The following is a 14,787-nucleotide window of genomic DNA, read 5'->3' as shown; positions in this document are numbered from 1 at the left end:
CAACTTAACCACTGATTTCTAGTCGTGTCCTCTTTTGGAAGGCCAAACAAAGTATTTTCGCTTTCACAACGAAACCCAGCGTTTTCACAACATGGCGGTGGCAGCAACAATAAAGTTACGCCTTCTTTCTTTGTGTGAACATTTGGGTGGCGTTATGCAAATCTTCCCACATCGTGACGTAGACATGTGGGGGCGTGTTTAAACGAGGCGTTTTAGGAGGGCGTGGACCAGTCTTAACTTTTATAAAGAATATCTCTTTGGGTTTGAGACTTTAGTCTTTGCAACTTTAGGGATCTTATCTATTCACGAACAGCTTGTAACACTCCAAAGAGAAAGACAAACTTGAAATCGCATCATATGACCCCTTTAATGTGGTAAGCTCTCTTTATTGAGAGTGAAATGGAACAATGCAGTTACTTCTTGTAATCAATATTTCTGCATTTCTCCTTCCTAGTGCCACACCCATTCAGAGACCAATAGAGATGCAGTGCCCCACCTCCCTCACAACGACAACAGTGTGTGTGTGCATCATATAGTTACTGAACTGGAATCCATATCACACACCTGCAGTCCGCCACTGGCACGCAACTCACCTCAAACTGCTACACTGGAGGAGGTGGATGAGGAAACGGCTTCGGTTCCTCATTCTCCCACCGACAGGCCCTCAGGATCTGTGCGCCGGGCCACCGAGCAGTTGGAGCTTATACTACGTCAGGGTCAAGAGGTTCCTTGCTCTTGGTCTCCTCTTCCTTCCCCATGTTTGGACTGTTCAGAGCCACAATCTTACTCCAGTAAGCCAGAGGGCACTGCAGCTCTGACCTGCATTGAGTCCCAAAAGGCTACAGATGGAACAGTAGATGACACCAAAGTGCTTGATGATGAGGACTCTGGTATAATCCCTGATCCTTCCTTCTCGGTCTATCTTGAAGAGAGTGTTTCAGTGGAGGCCGACCAGATCACTTTGAACCCCACTCTTGAGCACAGCTCTGGTTCTTCCTCTCTGTTGTGGCTAGAAGGTGTGACCGAGCTGGAGACGGACGTAGACGACCCATTGAGGCCCCATGTCCGACTGGCACATAGCAATGAAGACTTGCAGAAGATCCAGGAGACTCTTCGAGAGCTCCAGGCATTTTTATACGAGGCTGGAGGATTGGGGTTGTGCACTAGACAAGTTGAGGAGAACCAGTCACATGAGGACAAGCAGGACTCGATAGATGGGGAGCAGCGCACGCAGCCCAAAGCACCTGCGATGTGGCAGAGAGCCATGGAAATTGAGGCCCGCATTAGACAGGCTGGTCTCACCCCTCCTTCGCTCATGAAACGCTCTGCCTCACTTGCTAAACTGGACCAGCTAGAGCTGTCAACTAATGACTTGAGCAACTGGGACTTCCACCCGGCTACCACAGGGTTTAATCAACCCTCCTCTTTCTCTTTATCCACCTTTCACTCCTTGCCACTGACCCACAGCCATGACGATGCCCATAAAAAGCAGCGTGTTCTACCTCAGAACCCTTCTGCCCCTGATTCCGCCGTTCATTTGATGGAGGTGGGCAGGACTGAAGGCTCAGGCCACCTCTCAAGCTCATGCCCACAGCAAACTCAAGTGGGTGGAGCCAGTCCCCCTGAACACACCCCAGTCCAGCCCACAGTTTCTGTGTCCACGCGACGACAACAACAACAACAACAACAACAACATGTGAAGACTCACCCCGTTCGTCGTTTCCGCAAAGCGTTGGACAAGAAAAAGACAATCACTGTTTTGTATAACACCATGTGACCATGAACTTTCACATGCTGATTTTTGTCGGCGTGAAGGACAATCTTTGACTACAACCAGTTCAAGTTTCATTCAGTGAAGTCTAAGCTAAATTTGTATGCTACTGTAGGTGTGAATGAGGGCATGTGTGAGTGAGTGAATATATGTCAGTTTTCAGGTAGCAACTCAAACAAGGGGGCCGTTTCATAAAACATGCACTTTACTCTCTTGTTTTTCTTTTTTATTGTTTTTTTAGATTTTTTATTTTATTTGAATATTTTTGCACTGGCTTGAACGGTAGAGTTGACTGTATGTCTGACAGCATGTGGAGTCATGATTCTGTTTGAAACCAAGGTAAACTTGATCAACTTTTCTTTTTATCCTGTGCTTTAGCCGTGACTATTATAAAATAAAACTGCACTATTTTAAATATTTTGTCAAAGTCATTCATTCTGTAGACAGGTTAATACATCAAGTATCTAATCAATACATTTTCAGGATTTTATAAGTTTTTAAGATTAAAGGCACAATATGTAATTTTCGCCGCTAGAGGGCGCATATTCAAAATAATCAAATAGACAAAGGCGTAGTTTGATGATGCTGTGACTTGAGTGTGGAATCATGGGAGTTGTCTTCTTCATCCCCACAGCCGATGCAATCCTGCAGGACTCGGGCAGAAATCATGTTCATGGATGAGCTAATGATTTATTAACGTAGTAGAATGAAGCAGGGTGAGGCTGAAAGCCGGCGAAGCGAAACGAGGCCGCTGAACGAGCGCGACACACGTACGGCTCGAAAGCAGCGGAGCTTTTATTATGCCACAGTCGACCGCTTCCGCTCCTTCCGGTCGTGCGTATGTGGGAAAAAAAAGCAGGGCTGTTTTATCATACTAGATACATTTGAAAGTTCTGTTATAATGCTACTCTGTGCGGTCATCACCGGTCTATTAAAACGCACAACATATTAAAGCGTCTTTGGTGTTTCCATGTTTTCTACAAAACAAAACCGGAAATCGAGGGGTTATGATGTCATTGGCAGGCGACACAATGAGACGGTCCGTGTCCCTAGTTAAAATTATCTGGATTTAAACATTCTTCAAAACATTTGGGATAATGTAAGTACACAAGTCAGCAAAATATATATAACACTGTTCTAGTGGTTTTTGGATATTTTAATAAAAAAAAAATCTTGCATATTGTGCCTTTTAAGATGAAAATTTTACAAGGTATTTTAGTAGTGGTGATGGTAATTATTATTAATATTGTATTATTCATTTGTTTATTATTATCATCATCTGAGCTAGAGAGAACTCAACCTTCTCCCTTTCAGTGAAATGTGCTATTTGAACGATAGCGTCACAATGTGGTGAGAAGCAGTACTACAGTATGATGTAATGCTCTGTTGTGATCGTTTGGGGACTGCATTCTGCACTACATGCGTGCCTTTAAGCATTATTGTAATATTCGGCCATTTCTTGTAATTGAAGTGATTTAAAAAGAGGATTATAGTGTTTAACCAAGCCAAGTTAAGGGGATGCTAATAATGGTATCCTGCATTAAGCAATCGGAAATATTCTAGTCAAAGGCCTGTAAACTAACTTGTAACATCTTTTTGTGCCCATTATATTGCATTTCTGTTTACCTAGCACACCCTTGATGCATATTAGAGAAACCGTAATGAGAGACTAAGCGTAGTCTATTTCACAAGAAACCATTTTTAACTCCATCGGAGACCAGTGACTATTATGTATGAATATTCTCGTCACAGTACCTGCACCGACTGACTGATTAATATTATTCACTGGGGTTGACTCATCACAGCCAAAGCTTCCTCTAGACTGCGGAGTCATACTGGAAACGGCACGGCGATGCTTAAAACACTCCCCCGATAGTCCCAAAATAATCATGGGAATGAAGGTTTTTGAAGCCTTTTGCAAATGACACCAAGCAATTTTTTAAATTATGTTTGAACCTTCTGATGGAAACTTTCACTTATAATTGTTAGAAGGAATGATACATATATTTAGCAGGCCTATATGAACGCAACACAATTATCGGTCATTTAGCAGTCTCTTGTTTTCAGTGATGCATGCTAATCACTGATGACTACTGAACGGAAATAAAAATAAAAGCTAACTAAAAGTAAAATAAAAAATGAAAATGAAAATAAAACTTTGTGTGCGTATATTACCAAAACAGTACTATGGCCGTACCATGATAATGCCATGGTGGTCCAAGGTAGCCTACTTTCAAAAAAATACCATTGTACATGCACTTTGTTGCAGTTTGATCAAGCACACGACCTTCGTTTTTAAAACCACAAACTTAAGTTAATGACATTCATTCACGTCGTTTGAAATTCATGTTAATTTAGATATCATCCTTTATTCAGAATGCCTTTAAGTTACAAATGTGAACAATATATTTCAGTCACATACAAACACAACAGCAGCACACCACACAAATCACAGCATCAACCAAAGTCAAATAAAATAAAAAAAGGTTAAATATAAATAATGCCCATATAATGTTTTACTGTCATATCAAGCATCTCTCAATGACTGAACCCAGCATTCATGAGTCGCACAATCAGAAGATCAAACCTACGTGTTTTTTTAGGAGCTCTTGTCTCCAGACACCTTCATCAGATCCGTTTCCTTTGAAAACTGACACTTAATCCCTTGTGCTTTAACGTTGAAGCTTTTCAGATGTTGAGTATGGCCATGTTTCCTAATTTGTTTTTCAGATTCACCTGATAACATCAACCCCTGAGGGCACGTCACTCAGGCCCAGAATAAATCTGACTAAGGAGAAACATCTATTTTAAGATTCTCCAATAAAACGTTCGGCTTCGTCTTCGCTCAGGGCATTATCTCTGTGAGTGATTCCTCCTTTCATGTTTTATTCCAGAACTGGCACCCCTTATGAAAGCACAATTAGCTACCGCAGGTGTTCCAGTCATGAGACAATGAGCTCTGATGGTAATGTTGAAGGAAGCACTAGATGGAGGCCAGGAAAGAAACGTTGTCAAGTGATTGAACAGACGGATGAATGCATGTCGTGACAATTACACTGATTAACATACCACGAGTCAATATGAAAGATCAATTTAGCACCATTTGAAGTAGAGCACACACACTGTGTTGTATGCGAATAATGTGTTATTTTTGTGAAAAGTGCATTTAGGACACAAATAATGAATATTGCAATGAGCATTTGATTCAGATTCAAAGGAATCATTTAGTCATAAACTACAATTTACCTGAAAATGGCTTGTTTTGTTCAATCTTATTAACTGTCAAGTGAACCATTAACGTACAATAATTTCTCCAGTGTTTGAATTATCAATCTGGCTAATAATTAAAAATCATGCAGTTAACAGTGCACAGAGGGTTGCTGCCAACCTTCTGTCATAACGCAGTTTGGTGGTCACTAGGGTGCTTACACACTAGAAAAAGTGTACGGACAGGATTGCGCCAAATCCGTTTTTAGGGTTAGAAAGAAATTTGACTGTGAGCAAATGGCTGTTAATATCCTATATATATATATATATATATATATATATATGTATGTATATATTTAAAGAGAGATATTCTAATCTCTTTTCCATCATGCTACTATGGCCAACCAAGATTCACGCTTTAGGTAATGTGCCTGGGGCCACTGCTGTTGCACAAATCTCCAAGCGGTGGTCACTGCAGGGTCAAATGGGTGGAGCTCGACCTAGTTATGGTTAGGGTTAGGGTGTGGTTAGACTTTAAAGTCCCACCCATTACACCCAGAGTGGTGGAGCTTGACGCCAAGCAGCGAGCACCGTCTCTAAAACTTCCATGACAGGCAGTTGTCGAAAATTCAAAATTACGCATCACTGCTCCCCTGTACCCGGTTATTTCTGCTTTTCCATAATCACCACCTACTTTCATTTTCATTTAACGCATCTTTTTTTTGCATTGGTCTGAACAGACAAATTTTCATGCTGAACATTCACGCTAGTGTGAACAGGTCTTTAGTTTCGGAATCAAATTGGAATACATCAAAATAAATTTTTTGAAGACCCTCCTGTCTGAGATCCTCAAAGTGCAGCGATTAACGCAATGACATTAACCAAAAGTTGTAATTAAACAACTTTGGTTGTATAATGGAAGTGCCACTTTTGCAAATCTTTGTATGTTTTTTGAATGCAGCATTCCCATCAAGACTGATGGAGTTGCAGCATGAACTTTTGTGTGTAAGCGCCCTCTCTCTTTCTATTAGGAGACATAATGGCTCCTCAATCCAAGTGCAGGAAATCTGAAGTGTATTAACAACCAAATTAAAGTTCTTTACGTTCAAAACATAAAACTGAAAAAAGTGACAAGAATCCCCCAGAACTCATACCTATGGGTGAGTCTGTGAGAACTCTGGGCAAGTGCTCAGATGATGGCTTTTTGAAACGACGCCAAGATACGCAGCGTGGACTGTCTCAGTCATAAATGCACATTCACACATTAGGAGACCAGACTGGTGCTGATCAGTCAGTGGCTTGCCATGAGTTTGGTACTTTGTGTTTGTAAACTTGCAGTGAAGACAGAGGTTTCTCTGTGATTCTGAACGACTCAGATGGGACCATAGAGTGGTCCATTTTATCCAGTTCTTTGGAAGAAGGGGGTGGGGCATTTGGGAGCAGCCAATCATAGTTCCAGGTCCCTAGACATGCTCTCCCACCCCTCGGTTCCCACTAGCCCTATCACTTCTCCATGAGTGACAGCTGTATGATACGCTGCAGTTCCTCTTCCTCTCGTCTTTGACGTAGCTCCACCTCTTCCTGTTCACGGGCGGACAGCGCCATGGCTAGACGCAGCTGCTCGTCGTAGCTGTGCGGTGGTTTATTGGTCGGTGTGCTGCGAGGGCTCTCCACGGGGCTGGGTTTGTGCTGTGGGGTTCTGGGTAATGGAGAAGAAAAGAAGTGACTGAGACCTCTGCTAACAGAAAATTGTCTTCTTGACAACAGTAAAATCAGCAATTTAAGAGTTGATTTATTATTACAATTTAAATTATGTTTTTCATTTTAATATTTTTTTTTAAATGTAATTTATTTCTGTGATGGCAAAGCAGAATTTTCAGCAGCTACTACTCCGGTCTTTTGTGTCACATGATCCTTCAGAAATTATTCTAATATGCTGATTCACTGCTAAAGAAACATTTCTTATTATCATCAATGTTGAAAACAATTGTTCTGTTTAATATTTTTGTGGAAACCTTTGTGGATTCTTTGATACATATAAAGTTCAAAGGAAGAGCATTTATTTGAAATAGACCATTTTTTGTATCATTATAAATGTCTTTTTTGTCACTTTCAATCGATGTGTGTGTGACTTTAAAACTAGAGATTATCTGTGCGTGGTTGTCCTGTTCTAAAAGTGAAACCTAAAAGAATAATGAGGTGAAGCGACTGTTTCGGATTCATGTCGGCTGCCATGGACAGGGCATCTCAATCTGCTTTAAAACTCCATAAAGAGCAAACGAAGGTGAGGAGAGAGAGATGAAAACCCTAGTGAATTTCTATGAGCTTCACTGAGGATGTACTGACAGTCAAGCCTGTGTCAATAGCTCCAGTAAATGTGATGTGAGAGTGTGACGCTCTCCTTGCCTATTGTGGGTGAGATGTGACTACAGGAGATAGTAGAAGCGGAATACTGACTGCAGACCTTTCGTGCCGGCTGGGGTCACAGGACAGAGGGTGTGCTCCTGGTTTACTGTTGGTCAAAGCCTCCCAGATTGTCACCTGTGAGGGAAGCCGAGGGATAAGGTATGTGTAAAAAAAGTCTTACACCATGTTCTAACCAGATGAGACACATTAAACCGACAAATTATATTACTTGTATCGCTTTCATGTAAATCTGGGTTTTCATCTTAACCAGGAGCAGCTGGGCGGTCATAACATGAAATAGTGTACAGTATGGCTGCTGTAGGGTACTGCAGGGATGGTATTTTTGTAGGCACTTAAGCTTCCACTGTCCTGAAGTCAATAAGTTTTTTGAATGGGTATTAGGTTAAATGCCTGAAAAAGGTCTGTGGTTAACACAAACTCGAAACATTTTTACGTTTCATTCTACAAAAAAAAAATATATATATACATCAGTAATACTACACTCATGATTTCTTTAAAGATTTTACTTTAACCCTCAGGTTGTGTTCGGGTCTTTTTGGACTAAGGTTTACTGACTTTGTTTACACAGGGTTCAAGTACTTCCACTGCAAAAATTGTTAATTTTCGTTAAAATTTTAAATTTTATTCAACCTTGTTACACTTGTGGTATTCCCGGTTAAAAATGACCGGCCTACAAAAAATAGCCTATAAATCTCTTGTTATGCAATATTATCACCTAATATTGGTATCAATCTTTTTGTCAGCTTGTTTTCTTTCAATTAGGACTGGATTTGTGATTATTTTTTGAACTGATTTATATCAGCTTACATACTTCATTTTTTGAGTGAAAAAAAGCCATATTTGTGGATAATTTGATCAATATTAAATAAAATATGAAAAAAAAATTGCACTGTTTTTCACATTAGCATGCTCTAATGTATAACCAAGAAATTGTTTTGAAATGCTTATATCTTGTAAAAAATAGCACAAAAGAACACTTGTGGTGTTCTTGGTCAAAAATGACCGGCCTACCAAAAATAGCTTATAAATCTCTTGTTGTTCTATATTATCACCAAAAATGGGATTCAGTTTTTTTTGTCAATTAGTTTTCCTTCAATTAGGACTGGTTTTGTATTTAATTTTGATACTGAATGTTTGTAGGCCTTATTGATCTTAGCTTTACTGGTCAAAAATGACCGACCGAAGGGAACACTTAAATCACACATTGGATCTCAATGAATTAAATGTTCAATTTAAAAATCTTCATTTATATACATTCTGTATGTGACAACAGTCAATGGAAACCAAAATCATCAACACACTGAAGGTTGGATTCAAAATCACACCAAAAATCAATGTAAAAAACTAAAGTTACAGGCTGATCCAACTAGCATGAAGTTCATCACAGCAACATCGGATGCTCCGATACATAATATCCAAGAGGTTCTCAATTGGATTCAAGTCTGGGGAACGTGAGGGCCAGTCAATTGCATCAATGCCAGTGTCATCTAAAAACTGCACACTCTAGCCACTGAGGCCAGGCATTATCATGCACCAGTGTAAGGTCTGACAGCGGCTCTGAGGATTTCATCCCGGTACCTAACAGCAGTAAGGGAACCATTGGCTAACATGTGGAGGTCTGTGCAGTCCTCCACAGATATGCCTCCCCAGACCACTGATGTTCATCACAGCAACTATTGGATGCTCCGATGCATAATATCCAATTTGATTCAAGTGAGGGCCAGTCAATGGCATCAATGCCAGTGTCATCTAAAAACTGCACACTCTAGCCACTGAGGCCAGGCATTATCATGCACCAGTGTAAGGTCTGACAGCGGCTCTGAGGATTTCATCCCGGTACCTAACAGCAGTAAGGGAACCATTGGCTAACATGTGGAGGTCTGTGCAGTCCTCCACAGATATGCCTCCCCAGACCACTGCCAAACCAGTCATGCTGGATGATGTTGCATGCAACATAATGTTCCCCACGGCATCGCCAGACTCTTTCACATCTGTCACATATGCTCAGTGTGAACCTGCTCTCATCAGTGAAGAGAACAGAATGCCAATGACGAACCTACCAATTCTGGTGTTCTCTGGCAAATGCCAATCGAGCTGCATGGTGCCGAGTTGTGAGCACAGGTCCCACTACAGGACATCGGGCCCTTATTCCACCCTAATAAAGTCTGATTCTGAGAGTTTGATCCGAAACATGCACACCTATAGCCTGCTGAATGTCATTCTGTAGGGCTCTGGCAGTGCTCATCCTATTCCTCCCAGTACAAAGTAGCAGATACCGGTCCTGCTGCTGGGTTGTTGCCCTTCTACATCCCTGTCCAGCTCTCCTCATGTAACGGCCTGTCTCCTGGTATCTCCTGCGTGCTCTTAAAACTGTGCTGGGAGACACAACAAACTTCCTCATGATGGCACGTATGGATGTGCCATCCTGGAGGAGCTGGACTACCTGTGCAACCTGACTGGGTTACAGGTACTGCCTCATGCTACAGACAGTGAGAAGAAGCCTAACCCTAAGCTCAGATCAATGAGGCCTACGATCAATCAGTTTCAAAAATAAATACACATTTTTTTATTTTTTTTTTGAAAATTTGTACAAAATAAAAGCGTTTCAGAACAAATTTCTTGGTTAAACATTACAGCATGCTAGTGTGATAAACAGTGCAATTTTTTCATATTTTATTTAATATTGACAAAATTATCCACAAATAACGATTTTTTTCACTCAAAAACTGAGGTATGTAAGCTCAGCTCAATGAGGCCTACGATCAATCAGTTTCAAAAATAAACACAAAATCAGTCCTAATTGAAAGAAAACAAGCTGACAAAAAGATTGATACCAATATTAGATAATAATATAGCATAACAAGAAATCAATAAGCTATTTTTGTAGGCCGGTCATTTTTGACTGGGAACACCACAAGTGTGATTTTTATTTTGTTTTTGCAATTTTTAAAAATGTTTACAAAATAAAAGCTTTTCAAAACTAATTTCTTGGTTAAACATCAGAACATGCTAGAGTGATAAACAGTGCAAATTTTTTCATATTTTATTTAATATTGACAAAATTATCCACAAATAACGCTTTTTTCACTCAAAAACTGATGTACGTAAGCTCAGATTAATGAGGCCTACGATAAATCAGTTCCAAAAATAAACCCAAAACCAGTCCTACTTGAAAGAAAACAAGCTGACAAAAAGATTGATACCAATATTTGGTGATAATATTGCATAACAAGAGATTTATAAGCCATTTTTTTGTGAACACCACAAGTGTTATAAGGATTTGAACACAACCTGAGGGTTAAAGAAATGGCAGTTGCTAACAAGCGGCTAAAAGGGACTACAGAGTTTGTTGGGATGGAACAGGTAAACTCATCAACTCACTAGCCCACTTTCACAGCCTTGTTGTGTTTATAATTGTGCAAAAGACTGAAAGAGTTGTTAAAAGCTTAAATGGTGGTGATGTCATACGACCGTAGTGTAATTAGTTTATAACCTACGTCTAGCTTTTAGCTTCTGGTGATTGTAGTTAGGCTTCAAAATTCAAAAGCTGCATTCACATGTGATGAACAAAACATCTGAAATTCGAAAGTTACTTGAGATAAAAAAGCTACATTAAATATTTTTTGTGAATTCATTTGCCTTCTAGGGACTTTGAATACCCAACAAAATCTGGCTCCACATGGCTGTATATTAAAAATCAAATATTCTCAGACTGACTTATTTTGTCACATCATGCAGTATTTTTTGGATTCAGTAAGGTCAGAAAGATTATTTGATGCCATGCGGTTTCATGCTTGGTAAGGACACAGTGTAAGATATATTTCTGTAGTTTGTCGTCAACACCTATGAGCATCTGCTAACATACAAGTGTGTGATTGCATGTCAGACCTGGTCATATTCTGATCCAGCCTCTATCAGGCTCTGCTGGATGGCGTACTGTAGCAGATCATCTTCCTCTTCTCTAATGTTCTCCCGCTGGTTCCCTCTTAAAATGCTGTAGCCTCGCGGAGCCTCAAACACACAAGGTGGGATCTCTCCTCCACGACATGAGTCTGATTGATTCACAAACACACATTCATGAAGCCCATTGCAGATTATTGTAGTCAAATGTATTGATCTGAGTTACATCTGTACAACAGGCAGCTCTATAAGGAATGCAGTCATTAAACATTTATCCAATCAATTCTTCTCTGGCCATTAAAAATGGCAAGTGCTTTGTCTGAACACTGTATTACTTTGTAACACCATATTTTTCAATCTGGTCATCATCTTAAATGGTTTCTAACAATTATATATCCCTGAAGGTAAAAGGCAGGTTTATTCTTACGTGTGGAGCTGGAGCTGGACACGCTGGAAGAGTCGCTGCCTGGAGAAGGCGTCTCCGTCCTGGGACTGTCCTTCTGTCCATCCCCTTCAGCATCCACTCGGGGCAAACCACCCTCTTCGCAACCATTCAGGTTCCCAAAGGTGATGCGAGCATTCAGGATGTGGTAGATGGGAATTTCTGTGGTGAGATGTTGTTATTGTTGCATTAGCCTGATAGTTTAAAGAAATAGTTCACCCAAAAATAAAAATTTACTGAAAAATTACTCGCCCTCAGGCCATCCAAGATCTAGATGGGTTTGTTTCTTTATCAGAACAGATTTGGAAAAATATAGCATCATTTGCTCACTAATGGATCCTCTGCAGTGAATGGGGGCCGTCAGAATGAGAGTTCAAACAGCTGATATAAACATCACAATAATAAGTAATCCACACAACACCAGTCCATCAATTAATGTCTTGTGAAGCGAAAAGCTGTGGGTTTATACAAAACAAATCCATTATTAAGGCCTTTTAAAATCAGTTATGGCCTAAATACCAGCCCATAATCATTAACATTTCCTCCAGTGAAAAAGTCCATCTCACATCCTTTCACATCAATATCCACCTACATCTTTGTTCAGAACTGTATTTGCTTGTAAACGGTGCTTGATCTGTGCATATTTCTCTCCTGATTCAGACAAGACGACTTTTTTACTGGAGATAGCAATAATTATGCATAGAGGACTCATATTTTAGCCAAAAGGAATGATTTGAAATAAATAAAAAGAAAAAAAAAACTCTTAATGATGGATTTGTTTCTTACAAACATGCAGTGTTTCACTTCATAAGATGTTAATTGATGGAGTTGTGTGGATTACTTTTGGATTATTGTGATGTTTTTATTAGCCATTTGAGCTCTCATTCTGACGGCACCCATTCAATGCAGAGTCCATTGGTAAGCAAGACGAAATGCTAAATTTCTCCCGATCTGTTACGAAGAAACATTCATCTACATCTTGGATGTACTGAGGGTGAGTAAAGTTTCATTTTTGGGTGAACTGTTCATTTAAATGTGTTTGTGATTGCTACCTAGCCATACATTAGAGACAAATATGCTGAAAAATGTTAAGTTAAATCTGCCAATTAAAAAAAAAAAAATGTAGGCATGTAGTATGTTCCTGCACAGTACTTTCTTTTCCTCTCTTTCTTACCTATCTTGACAGGGAAGCCAGGAGGTAGGCGTAAGGTGATGAAGTCCCTAAGCTTGGCGAACAGTGTGTTGGAGATGGCCATGAGGTCGATGATAGGAGCTACCTGCTCCAACAGAGATAAAGGGTGTGATTCACACAACCACATCTTGGCTTTGAACCTGGGGAAAAAAACATACTGTACATAAGACACCTGCGTGACCTCATACAATCTTGGCGGTTTTGTTTGACATGTCAGTTGGTGTCCAGAAACGAAGCAGCGTAATCTCATATGCCCGTCAAGTGGAGCAGTGTTTTTTTAAGTAGTATTTATTATATGCTATTATAGTATTCATTTATATTTTGAATTAGCTCTTATTTTTATATTTTCGGTTTTCATTTTCAATTACATTTGTTATGTGCTTTTGTCATTTATATTAGTTTGTGTTATATTTAATATATTTCTATATGTAGATATTGTCACGGGTTGCTACTGTGAGGAGCGAGGAACGAGGAGACCAGGAGTACAAAACAAAGGAGTTTAATTCTTTTTTCCCCAGGGAATCACATGTACCACAAGAAGTTGACAAACACAATTCCAGACAAAGAAACTCCGAACAGGCTAGAACTAAATAGGGCAGATAACGAGGGGCAGACAGACGTAGCACAAAGAGTTGACAAACAATTCCAGACAAGGGAGAACAGAACGGGCTAGAACTAAATAGGGTAGATGACGAGGGGCAGACAGGTGAAGAGGATAACTAATAATGAGACACACCTGGAACAAATCAAACTACATTGGGAAAGGAACAGGAAGGACCAAATAAGGAAAACAGGAACATACACGTGACAGATCACCCCCCCTCCCGGACGGCGCGGGACAGTACCATCAGGGAGGGGGGGCGGGCGCCCTGGAGGCTAGTGCAGGACTGGAACAGGGCGGAGACAAGGAAAGCTTCCAGGGCGGATCAGGGAGCCATGGTGGAGCAGGGGACTCGGGGGGCCATGGCGGATCCTCCGTGGCCTTAGCTGGCTTGGCCATGGGTATATGGGCCCCCCCCCACTGGAGGGTGCTCTGGAGGAGCTGGCGCCGACACTGGAGCGAGCTCTGGGGCTGGAGCCGACACTGGAGTGAGCTCTGGAAGGCTCTTATGAGGAGCAGGCACTGGGGCTGGAACTGACACTGGAGCCTCATGAGCGCATGGCAGGCTTGCCATATTAATGTTCGTTGGGCTTGCCATATTAACGGCCGGTGAACTAGAGTAGGCCGCGGACGGCGGGCTGGTTCTGGCTCGGGGCCGGACGCTCTCGAGACACTGGAGGATTCCTTCCCTCCAGCTCAGTCCCGTGGTGTCTGGGAGGTCCACGGGGCGATGGTAGTTGGCCCCGAGCCAGAACAGAGAATTAATGGTGGCATCATCGAGGGCCGTAGCCGCGGTGAGCCTGCAGAACTCCCAGGAATACTCAACAAAGGGGAGATCTAGGCGAGCTAAGGTAGAGAACAGAGCGGCAATTTCCATAGCCGTGGGGAAAACAGGGAAAACAAACAAAAAAAACCTTCTCAAAAAGGCGGAAAAATCAAACGCGAGGAAAAGTCGCCGCTCACTTTTTGTTGGGTCTGGAATTCTGTCACGGGTTGCTACTGTGAGGAACGAGGAGACCAGGAGTACAAAACAGGAGTTTAATTATTTTTTTCAGGGAATCACACGTAGCACAAGGAGTTGACCAACACAATTCCAGACAAAGAAACTCAGAACAGGCTAGAACTAAATAGGGCAGATAACGAGGGGCAGACAGGTGAGGAGGATAACTAATAATGAGACACACCTGGAACAAATCAAACTACATTGGGACAGGAACAGGAAGGACCAAATAAGGAAAACAGGAACT

At 41.1% G+C, this 14,787-nt stretch overlaps 2 protein-coding genes across 6 annotated transcripts in view; one reads left to right on the top strand and one right to left on the bottom strand.

Moving 5' to 3' along the window:
- The window catches only part of LOC107685086 (protein phosphatase Slingshot homolog 2-like), a 29,351-nt gene extending 27,171 nt beyond the window's left edge, over positions 1 to 2,180 (top strand). For all 5 annotated transcript variants that reach the window (XM_016481563.1, XM_016481564.1, XM_016481562.1 and 2 more), the window contains one exon: positions 455 to 2,180. In XM_016481563.1, coding sequence (XP_016337049.1) covers positions 455 to 1,777 — 1,323 coding nt within the window. In that variant the 3' untranslated portion in view covers positions 1,778 to 2,180. The remainder of the gene's footprint in view (positions 1 to 454) is intronic.
- A 2,881-nt stretch (positions 2,181 to 5,061) lies between these two features.
- Positions 5,062 to 14,787, bottom strand: part of LOC107685087 (ankyrin repeat domain-containing protein 13B-like) — a 45,704-nt gene continuing 35,978 nt past the window's right edge. The window contains exons 11-15 of the mRNA XM_016481565.1: positions 12,922 to 13,079; positions 11,733 to 11,909; positions 11,294 to 11,457; positions 7,443 to 7,519; positions 5,062 to 6,677 (exon numbers count right to left, since the gene is read on the bottom strand). Of these exons, the coding sequence (XP_016337051.1) occupies positions 6,482 to 6,677; positions 7,443 to 7,519; positions 11,294 to 11,457; positions 11,733 to 11,909; positions 12,922 to 13,079 (772 nt within the window). The 3' untranslated portion in view covers positions 5,062 to 6,481. The remainder of the gene's footprint in view (positions 6,678 to 7,442; positions 7,520 to 11,293; positions 11,458 to 11,732; positions 11,910 to 12,921; positions 13,080 to 14,787) is intronic.

This window comes from Sinocyclocheilus anshuiensis, unplaced genomic scaffold (genome assembly GCF_001515605.1).
Source record: "Sinocyclocheilus anshuiensis isolate Anshui unplaced genomic scaffold, SAMN03320099.WGS_v1.1 scaffold914, whole genome shotgun sequence".
In the NCBI taxonomy this organism is placed as follows: Eukaryota; Metazoa; Chordata; class Actinopteri; order Cypriniformes; family Cyprinidae; genus Sinocyclocheilus; species Sinocyclocheilus anshuiensis.
The sequence above is the reverse complement of the archived record's forward strand: the minus strand, read 5'-3'. Positions and strand labels throughout refer to the sequence as shown.